Genomic DNA, 20,616 nt, shown 5'->3' with positions numbered 1-20,616 from the left:
TGCCACCCTCTGTGGTTCCACTGCTGGGGACCACGTGAAGGATTAACCATAGGGGGACTCAGGAACAACAAACGCCCATGCACCAAGGTTAGAATCCTTGTAGAATGCAGTGTTCACAGCTGCAGCAGAATCAGTTGTATCTCATTCTGTAGTACAGAGATTATACACCATTCACATTAGTGCCTTACATTGTTGATTTTATCAGGAACCAATGAGCCTGTCTACCTACCTTGCAGGTAGTGCCCTGGCTGGACTTCAACTTGGGGCTTCAAAGTTACCCATCCTGTGCAGTTTTCTGCCGATCACCGGAGCACCAGCCGGGGGTTTCAGGTAAGTATATAATCACTTGGGGTGCCTAACATTTGGCACCAAGTGCAAGACCACGTTCCCTCTCCTTTAAAAGCAAACCACCGCTTTAACAATCAAATGTGTTAGGACAGGCCACAACTAAGTAGTTGTAAGCTTTTTGCCATTAACACAATTTCACCAGCATTAACAACATCAAATGGAGACATTTCCCCCCCGAGTCTGTACTGTTCAGGTCACTGGTAACAAGGTACAGCTACAGTGATTAGTGAGCAGCCCCAGCATTCAGAAAGGGATTGATCCAACTTTGAACTGGAGATCTGCTCTGCCAATTAAAATGCCTTCGCAAGAGAATGATTTTAACCCATGTAAATCTGAATCATATCCCAGCTAGACATGTGATATCTGCTTACATTATAACAGATCTGACAACCCACCAGAAAAAACATTTCTAGACTCCTACTTGAAATTCTTACTAGTCTTCAGGGCAGCAGTTGCTCATGGTGCCCTACTTTTGGTTTCCCAGGAAACTGATAATTTATTGGACTTAGCTGCCATTAAAATAGTCATATAAAACGAATAAATCCCAGGATACCTTGTTTTGGCGCAAGCTTATATAGAAATATTAGAGTAGTACAGCAGGTATAATACACCAGACTGATTAATATCCTTAAAGGAACAGTTCAAAATAAAAACAAAATAGAGATTGTGCAAAATAAAAAAAGGTTTAATATACAGTATTTAGCCAAAAATGTAATGTATAAAGGCTGGAGTGACTGGATGTGTAACATAATAGCCAGAACATTACTTCCTGCTTTTCAGCTATAACAAAGTTAGTCAGCGACTTAAAGGGGGGCCACATGGTACAGAACTGTTCAATGAGTTTGCAATTGATCCTCAGCATTTAGCTCAGATTCAAAAGCACCCATGTGGTCCCCACTCAAGTCGTTGATTGGTTACTGCCTGGTAACCAGTCAGTGTAAACCAAGAAGTAGTGTTCTGGCTCTTATGTTACACACCCAGTCACTCCAGCCTTTATACATTACATATTTAAGTATATTATAAACTTTTATTTTGCACAGCCTATTTACCCAGTTTTTCTTTTTACACTTTACAATTCCTTTAAATATATACTTCTAACGTTTTTAGTGACACAGGGAAACGTCTGCATTATAAAAAACTATTTAGTTTAGAGTTGGACAGTCCTGTCCTATGTTAAAACCTATTATCTTAATTAACCTAGTATTTTTTTTACTCAGAATTAAGCTCTACTCCTGGACAATACTACATCAGAGAGTGCAAAGGCACTATTAATAACATTGGGATCAACCATACTTGCCAGGTGGCAACTGTAGCTACTGTCCAGGGGCGAGTAGATAACCCATAAAAATGTGGGTAACCCGTGAATAGGATTTTTGGATGCAGGTCATGGATTGGGTTGTGGGACTTATAAGCTATAGATATTTTACTAAATTATATCATTCTTATATCCGTTTGCAGCAACAGAACCTGTTTACTGGTGGTCAGCTGGCTGCAATACCACTGGGATAGAGAAAGCCCACAGCATAAAGCTTATGCAAATACATTTTCCAGTCCCTATTAACCTCACGGAGCTAGCAGCAGCATGCAAAGTTACACCCCCCCCCCGCCATTTTAATATACTTTTGTTTTTCAATGCCCTATTTTACAGTATTTCTATAGAGGAGCATATCAAGACAAAACTGCCTTCTTGTGGTTCTCTGAGCTTTAAGTTCCCTTACAACTGCGGGGCTAACATTACTTTTTTTTTTAAAGGTAAGTTTTATTTCTCATTTTTAAACACACACAACAATCATACATACAACGAATAAGTACACTCGCAGATTAAACTGTACAAGTTAGGCAGGAAGAAAATATGGCACAGGCTATCACCAAGCATAACACAATGCAGTCATTGAGCAGTTGAGATGGACACTATCAAACTCAGGTGAACTTTACATCTGAAGGCTAGGTTGGGACCCTCGAGGATATGTAGGATAGCAAATCATGAAGGATTTCATAGGAGGAGATGGACTCTGCTAATACTTGCTATAGAGGGATCGGGTCAATGTCATTCCACAAGCCCCAAATTTTATCAAATTTTGTTGGTGTTCCCCTAAACTTCGTAGGTGAGCTTATATAGGGGTACTGCTTTGTTAACCAGTTGTATCCACGCATTGAGAGGGTGAGAGGTTACCCATCCAATGAAGGGCTACAGTTTTTTTTGCATAAAAGAGTAGGATACGAAAAAGAGATTCGAGTATATTTAGCTGGGATTAGGTCTTCTAGGACCCCCAAAAGGCAAACTGTAGGTGAAATTATTCTCGGGAAGTCAAGATTATCTGATAGATAGTTTATGACTTGTGTCCAAAAGCTCAATATGTAGTGGCAGTCCCAGATTAGATGGAAGAAATCTGCAGCTTGTTGGTGACACCTGGGACAGGAGTCGCAGGGGATCTGGCCCATCAGTTTGAGTCATGTGGGAGTTATGTAAATATGATGCATAATTTTATATTGTATTAGTTTGTCTTTCAACGATATCAGGCCAGTGTATATATGTTCTGTTGCTTCCTCCCAGTTATCTTGCTGGGGCCAACATTACTTTTAGTTTAAAATGTTCTTAATTTGCCATTAGGAGTTTACGTTGTGTGCACAAATGCAGGGTGGGATTAGAATTCTTATGTTAGAGAAGCAGTACAGTGCCATTGGATCTTTTAGAATAAATGATTTGTTATATATACTGTAAATAATGTTTGGTGTTTTAAGAATGGGATTGTGTGGTCAGCCATTTGTTACTTCATTGAGAGCGATTTTCTGTATGCCAATACACCAAGAAAACCTCAAACAGGGAATGTGTTACACCTTTTACATGAACCCAAATCACTGCCTGGACCACACACTTGGCAAACTGTAGAGTTTCCAATTCAACTGAACAGCAAATAGCAATTCTGGCAGGATTCTGTTGGCTGATCAACACAGTATTTGCTATTAGCCTAAAGGACTTTGATGCACTTTTTGAATGGATAAGCTATGTTTAACTGTAACTCACTGGTGAAGCACCCCTTCTACACTAAAGCTTCAAAATAAGTTACACAAGAAGCGATTGCTACTGGTGAAAGTTAATTTCTAGTGTTTCAGCATTGACACAATAAAAACATTGTGTAATTGATGCCACCATTCATTCTTTAGCATAGGTATAAAGCCACCATATAAATCACTGACTAAAAGCACACAAGATATTTTAGGAAAAAAAAAAAAAAAGTTTATTTGAATCAAACATCTCAAACAATAGTACATAAATACTTTAAACTGATCTTTAAGTAATTTTTTTTTTAAAAAAAAACATTAACTGATCTCTAAACATTTTTATAATCCCAATAGACATTTGCAGAACTCCAAGGTATAGATTTAATATTAATACATTGACTGTGGGACTAGATCTGCAATATTAACCCCATCAACCCCCTCCCCCCTAACAATATAGCCGCCTTCTAATATATACAGTCGCAACAAAGTCAAACCAATCCAAAAAAAAAATCTCCAGGACAAGGACCTATAAATACAACCAAACATCACTATGGAATCTGTGGAAAATATACTCTATGGCTTAACCTAGCAGATGCTTTAATGACATCTGAAATATCAGTAGACAAGTAAAATGAGGTTTAATAAGCCAACAAGTGGACTGCGTCTAGAACAGCAGTACCACAAGCATGGAAAAAAAACAGACTGAAGGCCGAGTGCTAGCAACATACAGTGGATGAAAGTGAAGCACTGGGAACATGGCAACGGAGGGAAGGAGAAGAGAAAAAAAAAAAAAATCTTTTGAGCACATGAACTAGTTCAGGCTTTTCTTCTACAAATACCTGTAAAAAAAAAAAAAAATTAGATTCTACATTGCAGAACAAATTGTGCAAAAACAAATGTACACATCTTTAAATACTGTATCCAATTTAAGCTACTACAGTCCTGAAATGTAAAGTACCCATTTGACCCAAGCAAGGTGCATGCAATCGGTAATGGCTAATTGGTAGCCTGCATTAGAGAGGTGTCCACATTTACTTTACATTGACATATTTACCCACACCAATATGGGACTTAGCCTCTAAATGCGAATAAACAATACTAGATAACCAAGGCCATACATATGATATTAAAAAGCAATATTTATTATCACCATGCCAAAATTACTAAAACCATTTAAAATATGCAGCGCTGCTTGGGGGTGAGAATCCCATTATCCCTGTGTAGTTACTAATAGATACAATGCAGTGAGAGAGGCTGCGTGCACGCTGTTAATGGAGGCCTCCAATTGTTTCAGTTGTAACAAACTTTTGATCAGGTGCACGGAACATCAATCTGGAAAGATCCAATGTTCATCAGAAGAGAAAAGCGATACATCATCGCATCCGTAGTATAAATCACCAATAGAGTACTCAGTTTAGTGGCAGAAGAGATAATTGATCCAGTGAAAGTAATAGGTGGTATAATGTGTAACGGTATGTGAGGGCGGAGCCGGTGTGGGGTTAAACATTTATTGCCCAAAATAGTTTAGGCTATATGATAGAAAAATGAAGCACTGAAAAGGAGGGGATCACTTGTGTGTCCAATGGGCATCCGGATCCCAAAACTTTGGTGGTGTAGCAATCGCTATGCTGTCAATCGTCCAACCACACTGCAGCAGACCGCTGATCAAAGACAGAAAAATTATTGACCGTAGTGTAGTGGATTACCTCCTACACCGAATGCTCAACGCTCCATACTCACATCCGAAGTTCACAGTCACTTGTTCCTCTATTGTGCATTATCCTCGAGAGGAGAGAAGGGAAGCGGGACTCCAAGGTTCCCCTTGCGGCGCTGTGCCTCGACAGCTGTTTCGCCGCTACCTGCGGCTTTGTCAAGAGACCGCCAAACCGGAAATAACGTCCCCGAAACGTTGTATTGTTGGATTGACATTAAACACGGGAGCAATCCCTTGAGCATGTTACGTGTGCTGGAGTTACTTTGTATGCTATATTTTTATTTAACATAGGACGAATTGACTTGTCTCCCTTTGTTTAAAGGCTGCTTTCAGATTATGCATTATGTTACCACTGTCATCGTATGGATACTAGTGACATTTAAGGCTATACGCAACAGTGTTGCGATAAATACGATCACTGAAGTCATGTGACCTTACCTTTAAAAGGACGTTATTTCAGGTTTGGCGGTCTTGACAAAGCCGCAGGTAGCGGCGAAACAGCTGTCGAGGCACAGCGCCGCAAGTGGAACCTTGGAGTCCCGCTTCCCTTCTCTCCTCAAGGATAATGCACAATAGAGGAACAAGTGACTGAACTTCGGATGTGAGTATGGAGCGTTGAGCATTCAGTGTAGGAGGTAATCCACTACGGTCAGTAATTTTTCTGTCTTTGATCAGCGGTCTGCTGCAGTGTGGTTGGACGATTATGACAGCATAGCGATTGCTACACCACCAAAGTTTTGGGATCCGGATGCCCATTGGACACATAAAAGTGATCCCCTCCTTTTCAGTGCTTCATTTTTCTATCATATAGCCTAAACTATTTTGGGCAATAAATGTTTAACCCCACACCGGCTCCGCCCTCACATACCGTTACACATTATACCACCTATTAATTTCACTGGATCAATTATCTCTTCTGCCACTAAACTGAGTACTCTATTGGTGATTTATACTACGGATGCGATGATGTATCGCTTTTCTCTTCTGATGAACATTGGATCTTTCCAGATTGATGTTCCGTGCACCTGATCAAAAGTTTGTTACAACTGAAACAATTGGAGGCCTCCATTAACAGCGTGCACGCAGCCTCTCTCACTGCATTGTATCTATTAGTAACTACACAGGGATAATGGGATTCTCACCCCCAAGCAGCGCTGCATATTTTAAATGGTTTTAGTAATTTTGGCATGGTGATAATAAATATTGCTTTTTAATATCATATGTATGGCCTTGGTTATCTAGTATTGTTTATTCGCATTTAGAGGCTAAGTCCCATATTGGTGTGGGTAAATAAGTCCTGAAATGTAGTTACTGGAGGTTAAAATGTGTATTAAACATGGGTTGCTAACCTTTTTAGATAGTTCATCAGAAAGATTTTTCAGCTGTTACTCTAATTTTGAACACGTTTAAAAAAAAAAATAAATAAATCACATTTTTCACCTTCTTATGACTTTATGAAGCAGCTCTGGGAGGAGAGGGGGGCACAGACTACAAAACTCTTAAGTGGATACATTTCTTATCATTGGCCCTGCTGAGCAGAATCTCCGAGTTTCATTATGATAGCTGTTAGAATTGATACAATAGTTGTCATTATGCAGGAGCTGCTGATAAAAGTATCAACTAGTTGTGCTTTCATTACCAAGCTGCCAGACTGAAAGACACAATTTTTTGAAAGTTTTCCCCAAAATACAATATGGAAAGTAACTGAAAAAGGTCTTGTATCTGGTGAACACTGAAGACAACTGAATAGGGGGTGGAGGGTTTAGTTTGGAAGGTGAACACCACCTTTGTAAGAGTGTAGTGATAGTTGGCTTGGTCTCAAGACTGTCCCTACATAAGGGATGGTGACAATTTCCTACTCTACAGTAGATGCAGCTGGGGAATCCAATCCCCAATTCTACATTTAGCCAACCATTAATTTTCAAGGATGTCTTTTGTTAAACTGTCAACGTGAAAACAAATAGGATTCTGCCAGCTGGACAGCTCTCTATATGGTCTATTTTTTTTTTTTTTTTTTTTTTTTTTAGGGAGACACCAGTTTTAAAAAAAACAACAAAAAAAAAAACAAAAACGGTATGGCAGCTGGCACAATAAGCGTTTCTTCCAAAAGCATCATTTTATACCTAAGATTCTCAAAGTCTGCATTGTAAAGAATAAAAATGCTTTTGGAAGAAACTTACTGTGCCGGTTGCCATATATCTTCCTATATTTATTAACCAGCATCTCCTTAGGTACTCTGCTCCCACTGCTTTGCCAGATTCTGAAATTCCTACATGTATCAGGTGGGTGAGGCTTTAGGACATTTTTCAGAATTCTCTTTTGTATACAATGTACAGTGTATACACCTATTTATTGTACAATGTTGTGGAATATGCTTGCACCTTACAAGTGTTAATATAGGTTTCAAAATGTATAAGAAAAATACTGCATTTACAGGTGGTTATTTTGGCACTATGATAGGAATGGGTAAAATTCCCATTTCCAATAAATTGTGACAAGTGTTCTCCAACCAAATTTTTTTTTTACTGTGAAACTAATTGTAATTGTAAGCAGCATTTCCATTTAACCACTACAAATTAGAAAATATTTGTAAATTTAAAAAAAAAAAAAAAATCCTGTTTCAGATTCCTGATATTATGCAGCAGAAATCCTCAAATTAAGTGTATATGCATTTTTTTAATTCAGCAGAGGCTAGTGTCATTGTCTTTTTCAGTTCGGTGTGTGTGTGTGGGGGGGGTGTATTGTATTTACAATGTGATGGCTAAATATTACACCAAATTCTGCCAAGCATTTCAAGCCTACATTACACCTTATTCATATCGGATATATGGTATACAGGCAGTCCCTGGGTTATGAGATAGGATCTGTAGGTTTGTTCTTAAGTTGAATTTGTATTTAAGTTGAAACCTATACATTTACCTGTCTTTACATAGTATTTATTTTGCTCTGCAGTAGACACACCAGAGGGGGGATTGCGGCAGGTGGTTTATTAAATCTAAATGCCAATTAAAGTCAAGCAAACTGTAGTATGTTACAGCCCCCATCTGTAAGTGAGTTGTATGTAAGTTGGGTGTATAACTCAAGGACTCTGTACAGGGCATTTTGACCTCTAATTAAAACAGCAGCCACGATCCACATAGAGTATTTAGCCTTAAAGGAATTGTTCAGTGTAAAAATAAAAACTGGGTAAATGGTTAGGCTGTGCAAAATAAGATTTTTTTCTAATATAGTTAGTTAGTCAAAAATGTAACGTATAAAGGCTGGAGTGACTGGATGTCTAACATCAGTCAGAACACTACTTCCTGCTTTTCAGCTCTTGGTTTACACTGACTGGTTACCCTGGTTACCAGGCAGTAACCAGAGACTTGAAGGGGGCCACATGGGTCATATCTGTTGCTTTTGAATCTGAGCTGAATGCTGAGGATCAATTGCAAACTCACAGAACAGATATGTACCATGTGGCCCCCCTTCAAGTCGCTGACTAGCTCAGAGTTATAGAACTGAAAAGCAGGAAGTAGAGTTCTGGCCATTATGTTACACATCTCCACACTCCAGCCCAGGACCGCCATCAGAAATCGCAGGGCCCCATACGACAATTTCCCGGGCTGCACCCACCGCAAGCCCCACCTACAGGTCCGCCCTCCCCACAGAAAAAAAAAATATTGGTGGTCAGGGCACCACATGAGAAAAAAAATTGGTGGCCAGGCCCCCCACATATGAAAATTGGTGGCCAGGGCCCCTTAAACGTCCGTGCCTTCCTGAAGTCCGCAGCTCTCGGAAAGATGGGAGGCCCGGCTAAAGGAGTAAGCGTGGCTGGGCCCCCTTACCCTCGGGGCCCCCTACAACTCTCCCCCCCTGTCGGCTGCCCTGCTCCAGCTTTTATACATTACATTTTTGTCTAAGTAACTATATTAGAAACATTTTTTTTTATTTTGCACAGCCTATTTACCCAGTTTTTATTTCAACACTGAACTGTTCCTTTAAGGATATTGTGCGTGTTATGGACCCAATGAATCAGCAAGAAATTAGGCTTATGGCATAGGTCATGTCCCATACCAGTTGCTCACCATCTGTGTTGCACCCAGTGACCTCAAGGAAGGTGCTTATTTTTCAATTCCTGGCATGAAGGCAAGCTTTAGTTGCATAAAAGCCATGTATACTGCCCAACAAAATCTTCTGCAGGCTGCCAGTAGAAATAGGGGCCACCAATAGCCAATCACAGCACACATTTGGCACCCCCAGGAACTTTTTGAAAGCCACCACTTACCTTTAGGACCTCAGTTTGAATTCCTCTGGCGCAGGTTGTCATTGTTTGCACCGGAATTACTTTTCCTGTTAAGCAAAGCAGTTAAGGTAAATAAAAAAGCCCAAGTTAACTACGTCAGTGCACTTACATAACAGGATAAAAACAGAGTAAAAGTCATGAAAACACTGGAACACAAATTACGTTTAAATAGACAGTTTACCATGTTACAATCAAAATCCAAACTTAAGAAAATATTTGAGGGCCTAAGGCAGTATACTAGTTTGACCGAACAGGTCTTAGAGGGGGTAGGTGTAGTATGTATAGATGTATACTTACAGAGCACCTGTTGCAGAATCTTCATCTGAAAAAAAATAAAGATACATTTAGAGCATGTCTGCTAGAAGTTTGTAGCCAGGAATGCAAAACTGCAGACTAAACAGTACTACCCATTACCTATGCATGTCTTTTCTGGTGCCTATGCACTGCTTACTTCACCAATTTAAGTCTTATGCTTGCCAAAGTAGGAATTCACACTTCCTGTTGCATTAAACTAAACACTTCTGTAGAGAGTTATATTAATTTAACTATATTTAAGGCATACAAGCAAAACACATACAGGATAAAGGACACTGGTGTTACTGACCAATAAGCTATGGGGGGGGATACTGAACCCTGAAACTAGAAAGGAAACCTTAACTGGAGGCACTTACCTTCACACACCTCATCAGGCTTTCTCCTCTTCTCATAAATAAAGATTATTGTGACTAGTACCAATACTTCTCCAACAATGCCCAAGAAGGGCCAAAGAGCAGCCAGACGACTTCGCACGTGGAAATGTATTATATCTCCACCACTGCCCAGCTCATTTGTGGCATTGCACGTGTAGTCTTTTTGGTCCTTCTCAATATCCACATTACTTATCCTCAACACAGTCTGATTGCCTGTGGACTTTATAACATAACGATCTGAGCTTCCATTTCCTATGACCTAGGGAGAAGGAAAAAAAAATCCATGTTATCCATATAGTTAAAGTTTAATATCAGCTTGAAAGAGCTTATAAAATCATATTCCGCTGGTACTATACTCCAACACGCATTAGTAAATTAAGTGGCAACCCGGATCACTCCAACTTCTTTAGAGGAAACCAGTTTTCATGCAAGCACCGATATAAACAGCTGCCAGTTAAACAGCATTTGTTCCAGTATAACTGCATAAAAGTTCTGGGGTAATGCAAAACACAAGAATATGGTTTAACTGGTCAACTGACAGCAACATTGTGTAGCTATGTTTCAACAGCTACAAAGGTTATGATGGGGGGGGCACCACAATAGTCTACTAGACTGGAGGACTATATATTTTAAATGTTGTCAGACAAACCAAAAACTTCAAAAGGGAATTTCACTTTCTAAATGTTATCCCAAACCAAAGGTGCGGGCTAATAGAGCCTGAACTCTGGTTGGGGGGGGGGTAAACAGCTTTTCTCTTAAAGATTGCCCCCACCAGCACTAGGCCACCCGCACCAGGAGTGAGCGCCTGGTACTAGTGGCCATGTGGGGACACAAGCATGAAAAGCCACAACTTGCTCAACATGCACTTGATGTCAGAAGTGTATTACGCACATGAGCTGTGTGACAAGGCAGCTCGCACTGGGAGCTTCCCCCCCCCCCCCCAAGTGCTACTGGCAGGGGCAATTTAAAATAAAAAAAAAAAATCACTGTTTCACATCAAAGCTGTAATCTTGCTAATTGTTGTGGATTATGATAAACTGATTATGACAAAATGATTATGATGATTGGAGCAACATTCCAGAAGATATATTCTCAAAGGAAGATCCTATTTACAAGTTATTCTAAATTGAGAAAGCCAGTTGGATGACTGGTGAAACATCAAGGAAAAAAAAAAAAAAAACACAGCAAGTTCTGTTGATTTGACTTATTTCTACAGATATACCATGACCTGGATGAATGAGAATCTTCACAAAAATACAATTAAATTGGATTGCTGGTCAAATGAAAGGGATTCGGTCATGATTTTTATGGTGTCGTTTTTATTTCCACTGCAAATAATTCACTCTACCATGTAAAATTTCATTCTTGAACAAAGTATATATATTTTTTTAGTTGTAATATTTGTGTGTAGGCAGCTATCGCAGGTCATTTTGCCTGGTCATGTGCTTTCAGAAAGAGCCAGTGCTGCACCATGGAACCGATTTCTGACAGGCTATTGTTTCTCCTACTCAATATAACTGAATGTGTCACAGTAGGACCTGGATTTTTACTACTAAATGCGGTTCTTATATTGCCCTGGATTTTTACTATTAAGTGCTGTTCTTATATTTACCAGGGAGCTGTTATCTGGTTACCTTCCCATTGTTCTGCTGGTGGGCTGCTGGGGGGGGCGGGGGGAGTTGGGGTTATATCACCCCCAATTTGCAGTAAAGAGTGACTGAAGTTTATCAGAGCACAAGTCACATGACTGGGGAAGCTTGGAAACTGCCAATATGTCTAGCCCGGTCACATTTCAAAATTAAAAAAAGAAATCTGTTTGCCCTTTTGGAAAAAAAAAAATGGATTTTAGAGCAGAAATCTGCGAAGCAGCACTATTAATGAATGAGTTTTGATTTTGTGGGACCAAATCAGCCCCTTAAAAACGGAATATTGAACACAAACCTCTACTCCATTAGGAGAAATAATGTACCAGGCCCAGTCAGTCACAGGTGGGAAGGAATTGCTTTGACAGGTCAGCACACCTGTATCACCCTCATTGCCATGCTCACTTGCTTTTAGGTGCAGCACTTGGGGTGAAACTGAATAGGGGGAAAATAAAACAAAATTAGTACAAAGCCACTTGCTCACACACTGGGCAAAGCTTTTAAGAGTCAGAATTGGGGGGGGGGGGGGGAGGATATCAAACATTACCTGACACATTAATAACCTGTTTCACATCAGGTGTAGTCAAGAATTCACACGTGTACTGTCCTGAGCCATCACCAGGCAACCCTGTAACACTACAAAGAAGTTGCAAGAAACAGATTAACAAGACCTTTTATAATACACACAAGTACCATCAGACATGACTGCTAAATTCCTTATTTTGCACAGAGACTATTCTTAGTCTCATGGTCAGGAGAAAGACTTTACGCTCGCCAAGTCAGATAAAAGCAGAAAGTTTCCAACCCACTGGTCTGTAATTGCCAACAGAATAAAAAAAACTTTCGAAGTCATGCAGATACAGCCACAAGGTTGGAATGGAAGACTAAAAATCACATTCCACACCAATTAAATCTACCAACACTTCTGTAGGAGCCCTATTATAAAGGATCCAAGACTTTAATTTGACAAAAGTACCTACTTGTAAGTCATGGTATTAGAAGAGTCCTTATCTTCCTTAAGGACCTTACTGCCCTTCAGCCAACGGTGGCCGGAGACCGTAAGAGAATTAGCAGACAGGTTACAACTCAGAATCACGGTTTTCTCTGACAAATACAGGGTGTCTGTTGTAATATCTGGATCTGTTTAGGTAAAAAATAAAAATGCTGTTATTGCAGTATAATTAACTACAAGTGCACCTCCTGCAATGGTCTACCACTATTTCACTTGAAGTGTTCTTACCATCTTGTTGCCATTAAGAAATAAAGGCAAGCTACTGGGGTGCTATCCAATTTGGGAATATTACAGTGCTACAATACCATGTTTGTTGGAACCAAAAAGGTTACCCTTTTAGATTAATTACACCACAAAATTAAAAAAATATTTTCTGCCCTTGTTTTTAATTCAAATAAATCAGGTAATTACTATTCAGAGGGAACTTGTTACATAATGTAAAAAGACTGTCACATGCCTCCTACAAAATCCATATTCCCTGTGGTGTCAAATGGTAAAAAGCACCTGACATACATAACTTACAGGGGAGATCCCTTTTACCCCCATCTTTAGCAAGTTAATCAAATCAAAGTGACAGATGTGTGAGAAAAAGGTTGAAAGGAGAAAGAGGTCTAATGGAAGCCATAGGAGCAAAGGTACAAAGATGTTTCGAAGTTATGCCAGTTTGGATACTGCAAGGTAAGATAACCGGACTCAAGACTACAAGGCAGGAAGATCATCTTCTAGGGTCTGTGTGAAGGACAGAATTCGTACTTCAGGAATTGAGCAGGAAACATACGGCAGAAACATTTACAGGAAGGAGCCACAAAAAAAGGTTCTACATAGGTATGCTGTGGTTTGTGGTTGGGGATCTAATCTTCAGGCAGCTGGAGGACAAAGGAATCTAAGCAACAGGCGAAGGGTTCCAGGTTAAATGGGCAAGAGGTTTGCCTAAACAGTAGAAGTCTGGGGAAGGAGTACTGGGGTAATGGGAAGAGTTCAGATATTCCCACTCACGGTCAATGACCATCACATTGGCTTGGGAGCGGATCCATTTGATGCGTGGGATCTTTGTTAGATGGTTGCGGTCAGGGTCATTGCTAGCCCGACATTCGTAGGTCCCAGAGTCCTCAGGAATCAAGCTTATGACATAGAGAGTACTAGTGGCATGAGAGATATAGGTGGCATTAATTTGCACACGTTCTTCACGAGCACCATCCCATAGCTGGGAGAAGCTTTCATTGTTGCTGTAGTCTGCCTCAAACCACCACTGAATCTCTGGTATGGGGCGGCCGATCGCTTCACAGTGTAGCTCCACAGCTTCCCCTGTCAACCCGACTTCTGAAATCGGAGATTTAATGAAGCCAGCTGTAAGGAGCATGGGGAGGACAGTGGAAGAAAAGAAAATGGCTCAACTCTGGTTTTTGTCAGGAAGGCAAAAGAAAGAATGGAAAAAAAAAGCAGGCTAGAAATGTTGTAAATTATGTTTTGAGTTTCTGTAACAGCCCTTTAGCAGTGAAGATCTGTGCCTCCAAAGTTACCCTAGCAGCTCCCCATCTGCTTTTCTGATGATTCACTGCACATGCTCTGTGCTGCTGTCACTTACTGAACTTGGGGAGTGACTGAAAATAGTGTAGAAAAGATTTTCACTGGCACACAGGATTTTTAGCTGCAGGGAAAATAGTGTACACAGAGAATATAAATGTCACAATATAAGGCTGATTAGGAATTAGATAATTACTACATGGCAGCACAGACACCAGTACAATTAGCATAAGAATTTAATAATCAGCCCTGTAGCATCAGCTTATATTACAGACAAAACTAATTTTCTACTTGATAATTTTAGACAACCCTAAGCTTAGCTTCTCAACAGATGCCCACTTAACATGAAAATGACGCAGACACTTTCCTAGATGGTGACCCCCCATGACAAGTTTGAAGTCCTGGATCATTGCTGCTATCGAGAAGCTGAAACTTTAGGCTGGTGCAATAAGTTCAGTATATAAAATTAAATTTTTTAGACTTTTTTAGGTTTTAGTTCTTTAAATAAGGTGGCTCTCTGGTACCCTTTAGTAGGAGAAAAAATGGGCAACAGACAGGACTGGTCTGAAAGACCTTTTATTCAAAAAACATGCATTAAAAAAAGCGCACATAAAAGGGTCAGAAGAATTTTTGCTAGCTGGACAAAGCAAGTAGAGATCCTACACCAAAAACGAGTATATATAGTATGTAGAGAGTTAACAGGCCAGTTTGCACAACTACAGATCATGTTACTATCTGGTCATACTGACCATTTAAAAAGGCCAATTTAAACGATTGTTGAAATCTAACCAAAATCAAAGACATTGCTGTTTGGCATCTCCTGTTTAATGTAATTTTTTTGCTAGGTGGTGCTGAACTCCTGAGGAGTCCAATAGTTGTTTTTCCTCTAGATCAGGGGTCCCCAACCTGTTCTTGGGTGGTGCCAAATAAGGGTTGTGATTGGCTATTAGTAGCCCCCATGTGGACTGCCAGCTTACAGGTAATAAGGGTTGTGATTAGCTATTAGTAGCCCCCATGTGGACTGCCAGCTTACAGGTGTGTATTGGACAGTACATGTGGTTTTAATGGAAACAAAAACTTGCCTGGAATTAAAATATAAACAGCTGCTTTGAGGCCACCGAGTGCAAAATCCAAGGGGTTGGGAAGCAACATGTTGCTCACGAGCTACTGGTTGGGAGGGGATGACTGCTCTAGATCACCAACTCACCTAAGAAGCTGCTGTGAGGTGCTCAGAGTGGTCTAAAGGGCATGAACTCAGCTGCTGACCTTTGTCAGTAACACAAGATCTGACACCGCCTCAGAACCAAATGTTAAATTCTTGGATGCAGGGCACGACAGAACATTTTTTCCCTCATTCAATGAGCTATACATCAGACTGCTCCTTTAAGTCAGGTCTGCACTGACAACAAGCTCCATGCTGCCTCACAGGTCATGTGACTACCTCAATGTCACCTTCACACTGTGTAACCACCCCCACCAAGCTAATCTTTACAAGGCAGTGTTTGCTATAGCTAGCCAAAGAAACCTTTATTTAACCTGACTATTGCTGCAGGAATTAAGTCTGCGTACAGAGTTCATCCTATTTAACTGGCAGCCTGGTTTATTCAAACCTACTGGCAATTCCTCACAGCACTATTTTGTGCAAAAGGAATACATAATAAACGACTTGTATATACTATTAAACATGTGATCCAAATAACTTTCTATCAGAAAAATTGTAACAGTTTTTGCAGAGGATACACGACTGAATAGAAGATTATAAAAAGGATGCTTCTGGTTTGGCTGTTGTAGGTTTATTCAGTTCACACAAACAGCTGTGAGAAACGGAGCGAGCCAGATTGCATGGAGTAAATCAGAAAAGCTAGCAGAACAAAGTGTACAAACTCGCACAAAAGCCACCCTGAGAAGTTTCACTCTGACCTCAGATCAGTCAACCAAAAAGTTTGACTGGCTCAGGTTTAATTAAGCTGGCTTGTCACATTTTACACTCTAAATCAGGATTGCACTGGAACTGGTCATACCCCAGCAGAACATTACAACAAATTAACCATCAACTGTACAGTATGGCTTTCATTCAGTTGGTTTCAGATAGTTCATCAGAAATAAGACTTCCCCCCCCAATTACTTTCTATATGTGACCATTCTTCTAATATTGAAGTGTCAAGTCTAGTTTTTCTCCTTCTAAAGCAGCTCTGGGAGGGGAGGTCGCCGACTCTTAAACAGTTCTATATTAACACTTTTTTTTTTTTAATTCGGGTAGTTTATCGAGTGTATAAAAATAGCAGTTTACAAAATAGTCAAAACAAGGAAGAACAATGTATCACAAGTTACATGTCATAGATAAAAAACATTGCAGAAAATATAACATCACTACTAGGCACAACAGTTCACATCTGTATTATTACATAGGTCACCTTCCCTGAAACCTGACAGATTAAACTGCTAGAAGTTGTCTTGGGGGTAAAGGTCGGTCCAGGGCCCCCAGATTTTTTGAAATTTGATGGGGACTCCCCTTTTTAAGTACATTAAGCATTCAGTGTTACAGGTATCCTGCATTATTGCTTTCCAAGAAGAGAAGGTAGGAGGAGCCACCGCTCTCCAATTCTGAGTAATTAACCTTTTAGCTAGTAGTAAGGCCTCAAGAAGGAAAAACGACTGATGATGAGTCAGCTTTAAGTCTTGAATAATGGCCAGGATGCACACTTTTGGCGACCTGGTAATGGTCACCTGGAGCACCGCATTTAATGTGTCGAGAATTTTCCTCCAGTATGTAGAGAGCTTAGTACAGCTCCACAGCATGTGCAACAAAGTCCCCTTTTCCAAAGCACATCTAGTGCAAACATCCGGGGTGCTGGCACTAATATAATGAAGTCTGACAGGGGTGTAGTAAGCCCTATGGAGAATATACAGTTGAATTAGCCGTAATCTATGGTTGGGGGGATACTAACTGAGGGGATTCCTGCGCTTCCTGCCACTCCTCATCCATAATGGTGCCCACATCTACCTCCCATTTTGAACGTAGCCCATCTAGGTTGTTTTTGTGTACTTGTAGCAACTTCTATATTAACACATTTAGTTGACATTTAATGGATATAATTTCTTATATCTGTCCCTGTTGAGCAGAATCCTGGAGATAATGGATACAATAGCTGCCAATAATCCAGAGAAGCTCTTGAGAAATGTATCAACTGAATGTTGCAAAATTGCAACAGTTTAGTCTGCACATGGATTACTGAGCAGCCAGACTAAAACACCAGATATAGGAACATTAAACTTAGATTTTAGAAAACCGGTAAAAAATAAAAAGTGCAAAGCAATTGAAAAAAAGTCTATTTCTTGGGAATAATTTGACCACACAGCACGACCATCTAAACCATACAGCACCTGGGACAAGACATTCTGTGATCGGTCACATCTAAAAATCTTATCTGCAAATATCCAGTTTGGCAAATTGATTGGGCCTCAGCAGATGTGGAAGCGAGAAGAGCAACTCTACATGTCCGGTTAAAATAAGATCCTGAACAAATGTAAAAGCACTGTTTAAACAACAATTTGGGCCCTTCTATAAAACATACACAGACTTTACTGGCACCAAGAAAAAATGGGACGTTCCCATGTTGTGGTTGCAGCCATTGTAATAATGTCCTAAAGGGAGAATGGATCTACCATCCACTGAGAGGTACACGTATTCCCATTAGGGGTTTCTTTACCTGTGCATCCACGTATGTGGTGTACGGTATTAAGTGCCCCTGTGGGAAAATTTACGTGGGTAAAACCATTCGTTGTATACGTGATAGGCTAACTGAACACAAATCTGCAATTAGAAATGGACTGAACCAGCCATTAGCTAAGCACTTTAATGAAAGTGGTCACACTATAAGTCAACTGCGATTTCAAATATTAGATACAGTCTCAAGAAAGACGTGGGGGAGACCGTGATAAAGAATTATTACAAAGGGAGGCTCAGTGGATCAGAAGGTTGGGTACACTAGCCCCTAACGGTCTGAACCATGAATATGACCTACATCCATTTTTATTGAAATGATTTTAACCTGAAGTTGATTTTATTTTTATAGGTCGTTATGTGGACATTTTAAATTTCCTTACCCTGGTTGGGTTGCAATCTGTATTGGACATGCTACAGATAAATTGGTCTATTTTCAACTAAGATAAATGAATCTGCAATAGAACAGGAAATTATATATACATGTTTATTGATACTTTGTAACTATGATTGAAGAGATATATATTTTTTGTAACAATTATGGTGTCGACATATGTTTGCTATAATGTGTGATGACACCAGGGGGCACTGTGCCCCAGGGTATTTAAGTCCAGGTGTTAACATTGTGATTTATGCTTGATAAAGAGTGGAGTGCCACTCGAAACGTTGCATGTTGCTGTCCTAAGAAAAATAAAGACGGTTTTATGGAAAAAGGAGTGCTGTCCATTGGATGGAATTTGTAAACACAACAATTTGGCCTATAGCGCATATCCAGTTCACCAAACTTCTCCGAAAATTGCAAATTTTATGCTAAACCATAAACACACACCTTTCAATGTTAACAGTCTTGATGGACATCCCACCGGGTAATGAAGTTTGGATAAATAGAAAGGCACTAAAAAGCTTTGCAGCAAGTCCTCAGTTTGCATTTCTTGTTTAATTTGTGCCCAGCTATAACCAAGTTGCATCATCCAAGCCATTAACAGGCTGTTACAGGAAAAAAAAACAAAAAAAAAAAAAACTAGCACCACTAAAGATTTAATTCAGAGCTCCAAATATACTTAATTTATTCAAGTCAAATCTAGAGGGGAAAGAAATGGAGATACGTTCGAATTACTTGATACTACAGTTTAAAGGGAAACCTATTATTTTAAGCAGTTCTGGTGATAAGAAACTGAACGGATAAAAAAACAATTAGAAGGACAGATTGCAAAAATGTTCTGGTTCCCAAACATGTCATTTTAAGGTGAACAAGCCTTTGGATCTAGACACAGACAATGCAAGTGCTAGTCACAGCCTGCATGGTGCAGTCATCATTGAGTTAAGTATGCCATCAGATTTATGGAAAGAATCTAGGGCATATAAAGAGGTCAGACAGAGCCAGTACACACCCCATAAAATCATAAGGGAACACACTAATAAGGATTATGGCCAAAAAGCATAATTTACAGTAAATTTCTCAAACTTTCATATACCATGTAAAAATTATATTAATATGACATGTAAATTTCAGATTTGCAATTATGTATCTTAATACCACAAGGCAGAGTTAAAGAACTCCGTAAAGCACCAATACAGATTACAGTACTGCCAATCAAGAATTGTGAATGAACTTCAGATTTAAAGAGATATGTAGCAACTCTACCCCCCCAAAATAAATAGTAACAGAACCATCAACTCATACATGTTTAGTAATGAAGACAACAAACCCTATAAAACAAATTAAACTCAAGTGACTTCAGGTATTTAGACATGTTTTGGCTCAGGGGCCTCCTTATTAAATAGGAATGCCATATAAATAGTGCCCAGGTCACCTAATAACCTTTCATTCACATTTTACCTAGAAAGTGACAATCCAATCTCAACAAAGAATAAGTATTAGGAAACACATTTTAACAAATAAGTATATTGTTACTTGAGCTGAATAGGGAAATTGAAGCAACACACATAAGACACTATTGAATCGTACAAAGTAGGTCTCTATGGCAGGAATCATAAGCAACAGTGCGCACGTATAAAACGGTGAGTGATGTGCCTTTATTAGGCAGACACCTAGTAGTTATCATGGCGCAGAAACCACTGGCGCTGGACTAGGCCAAGTATTCCCGGCAATGGTTAACCCATGGTTTAACATTCAGGCAGACGCACGCTTTTGCGAATGGAGGCCAATCACACGAATATGAATCACAGGAATAAAAATCGGGGACCCTCTCCGAAGTAATTAGCAATATAAAACCGATTTTAAGGATGACCTATTGTACCACGCTTCTTCCCCATTCCACCCTTATTACCTGTACATTCAGCTCTCCACCCACATAACAGCAACAGCACAGCGGGCAGCGTAAGCAACCCGAGACCCATCGTTCTGCCGTCTATCACCAGACCTTCAATCGCCTCGCTACTACGTTTCTTAACTAATGACGCCCAGAATCACACGATCATTTATTGCCGCCTGGGAGGCGTGGCTTCTTGTTATCCACGCCTCGCTTTCGTTCTTACCTATGACAAATAACAACTAAAGTGGTTGTTTACCTTAAAACACTTTTTTTTCCAGTTCAGTTGTTTTCATATAGCTCACCAGAAATAAAGACTTTTTCCAGTTACTTTCTATTTTATGTTTGCGACTGTTTTTCTAATATTGAAATATAAGTTTCCTTTTTCACATTCTTATGTA

General features: G+C 39.8%; 1 protein-coding gene across 1 annotated transcript; it reads right to left on the bottom strand.

Annotated features, from left to right (window-relative positions):
• Positions 1 to 3,574: 3,574 nt before the first annotated feature.
• bsg.L (basigin (Ok blood group) L homeolog) lies at positions 3,575 to 20,318 on the bottom strand. The gene is given in 9 exon segments (NM_001097761.1): positions 3,575 to 4,190; positions 9,333 to 9,397; positions 9,648 to 9,672; positions 10,022 to 10,298; positions 11,981 to 12,117; positions 12,230 to 12,318; positions 12,663 to 12,822; positions 13,691 to 14,041; positions 20,234 to 20,318. Coding segments are annotated over 8 exon segments (1,164 nt in total). The 5' UTR covers positions 20,304 to 20,318; the 3' UTR covers positions 3,575 to 4,190; positions 9,333 to 9,342.
• Positions 20,319 to 20,616: the final 298 nt, after the last annotated feature.

This window comes from Xenopus laevis, chromosome 1L (genome assembly GCF_017654675.1).
Source record: "Xenopus laevis strain J_2021 chromosome 1L, Xenopus_laevis_v10.1, whole genome shotgun sequence".
NCBI lineage: Eukaryota > Metazoa > Chordata > Amphibia > Anura > Pipidae > Xenopus > Xenopus laevis.
Note: the sequence above shows the minus strand (reverse complement) of the source record. Positions and strands in the feature narration are given on the sequence as shown.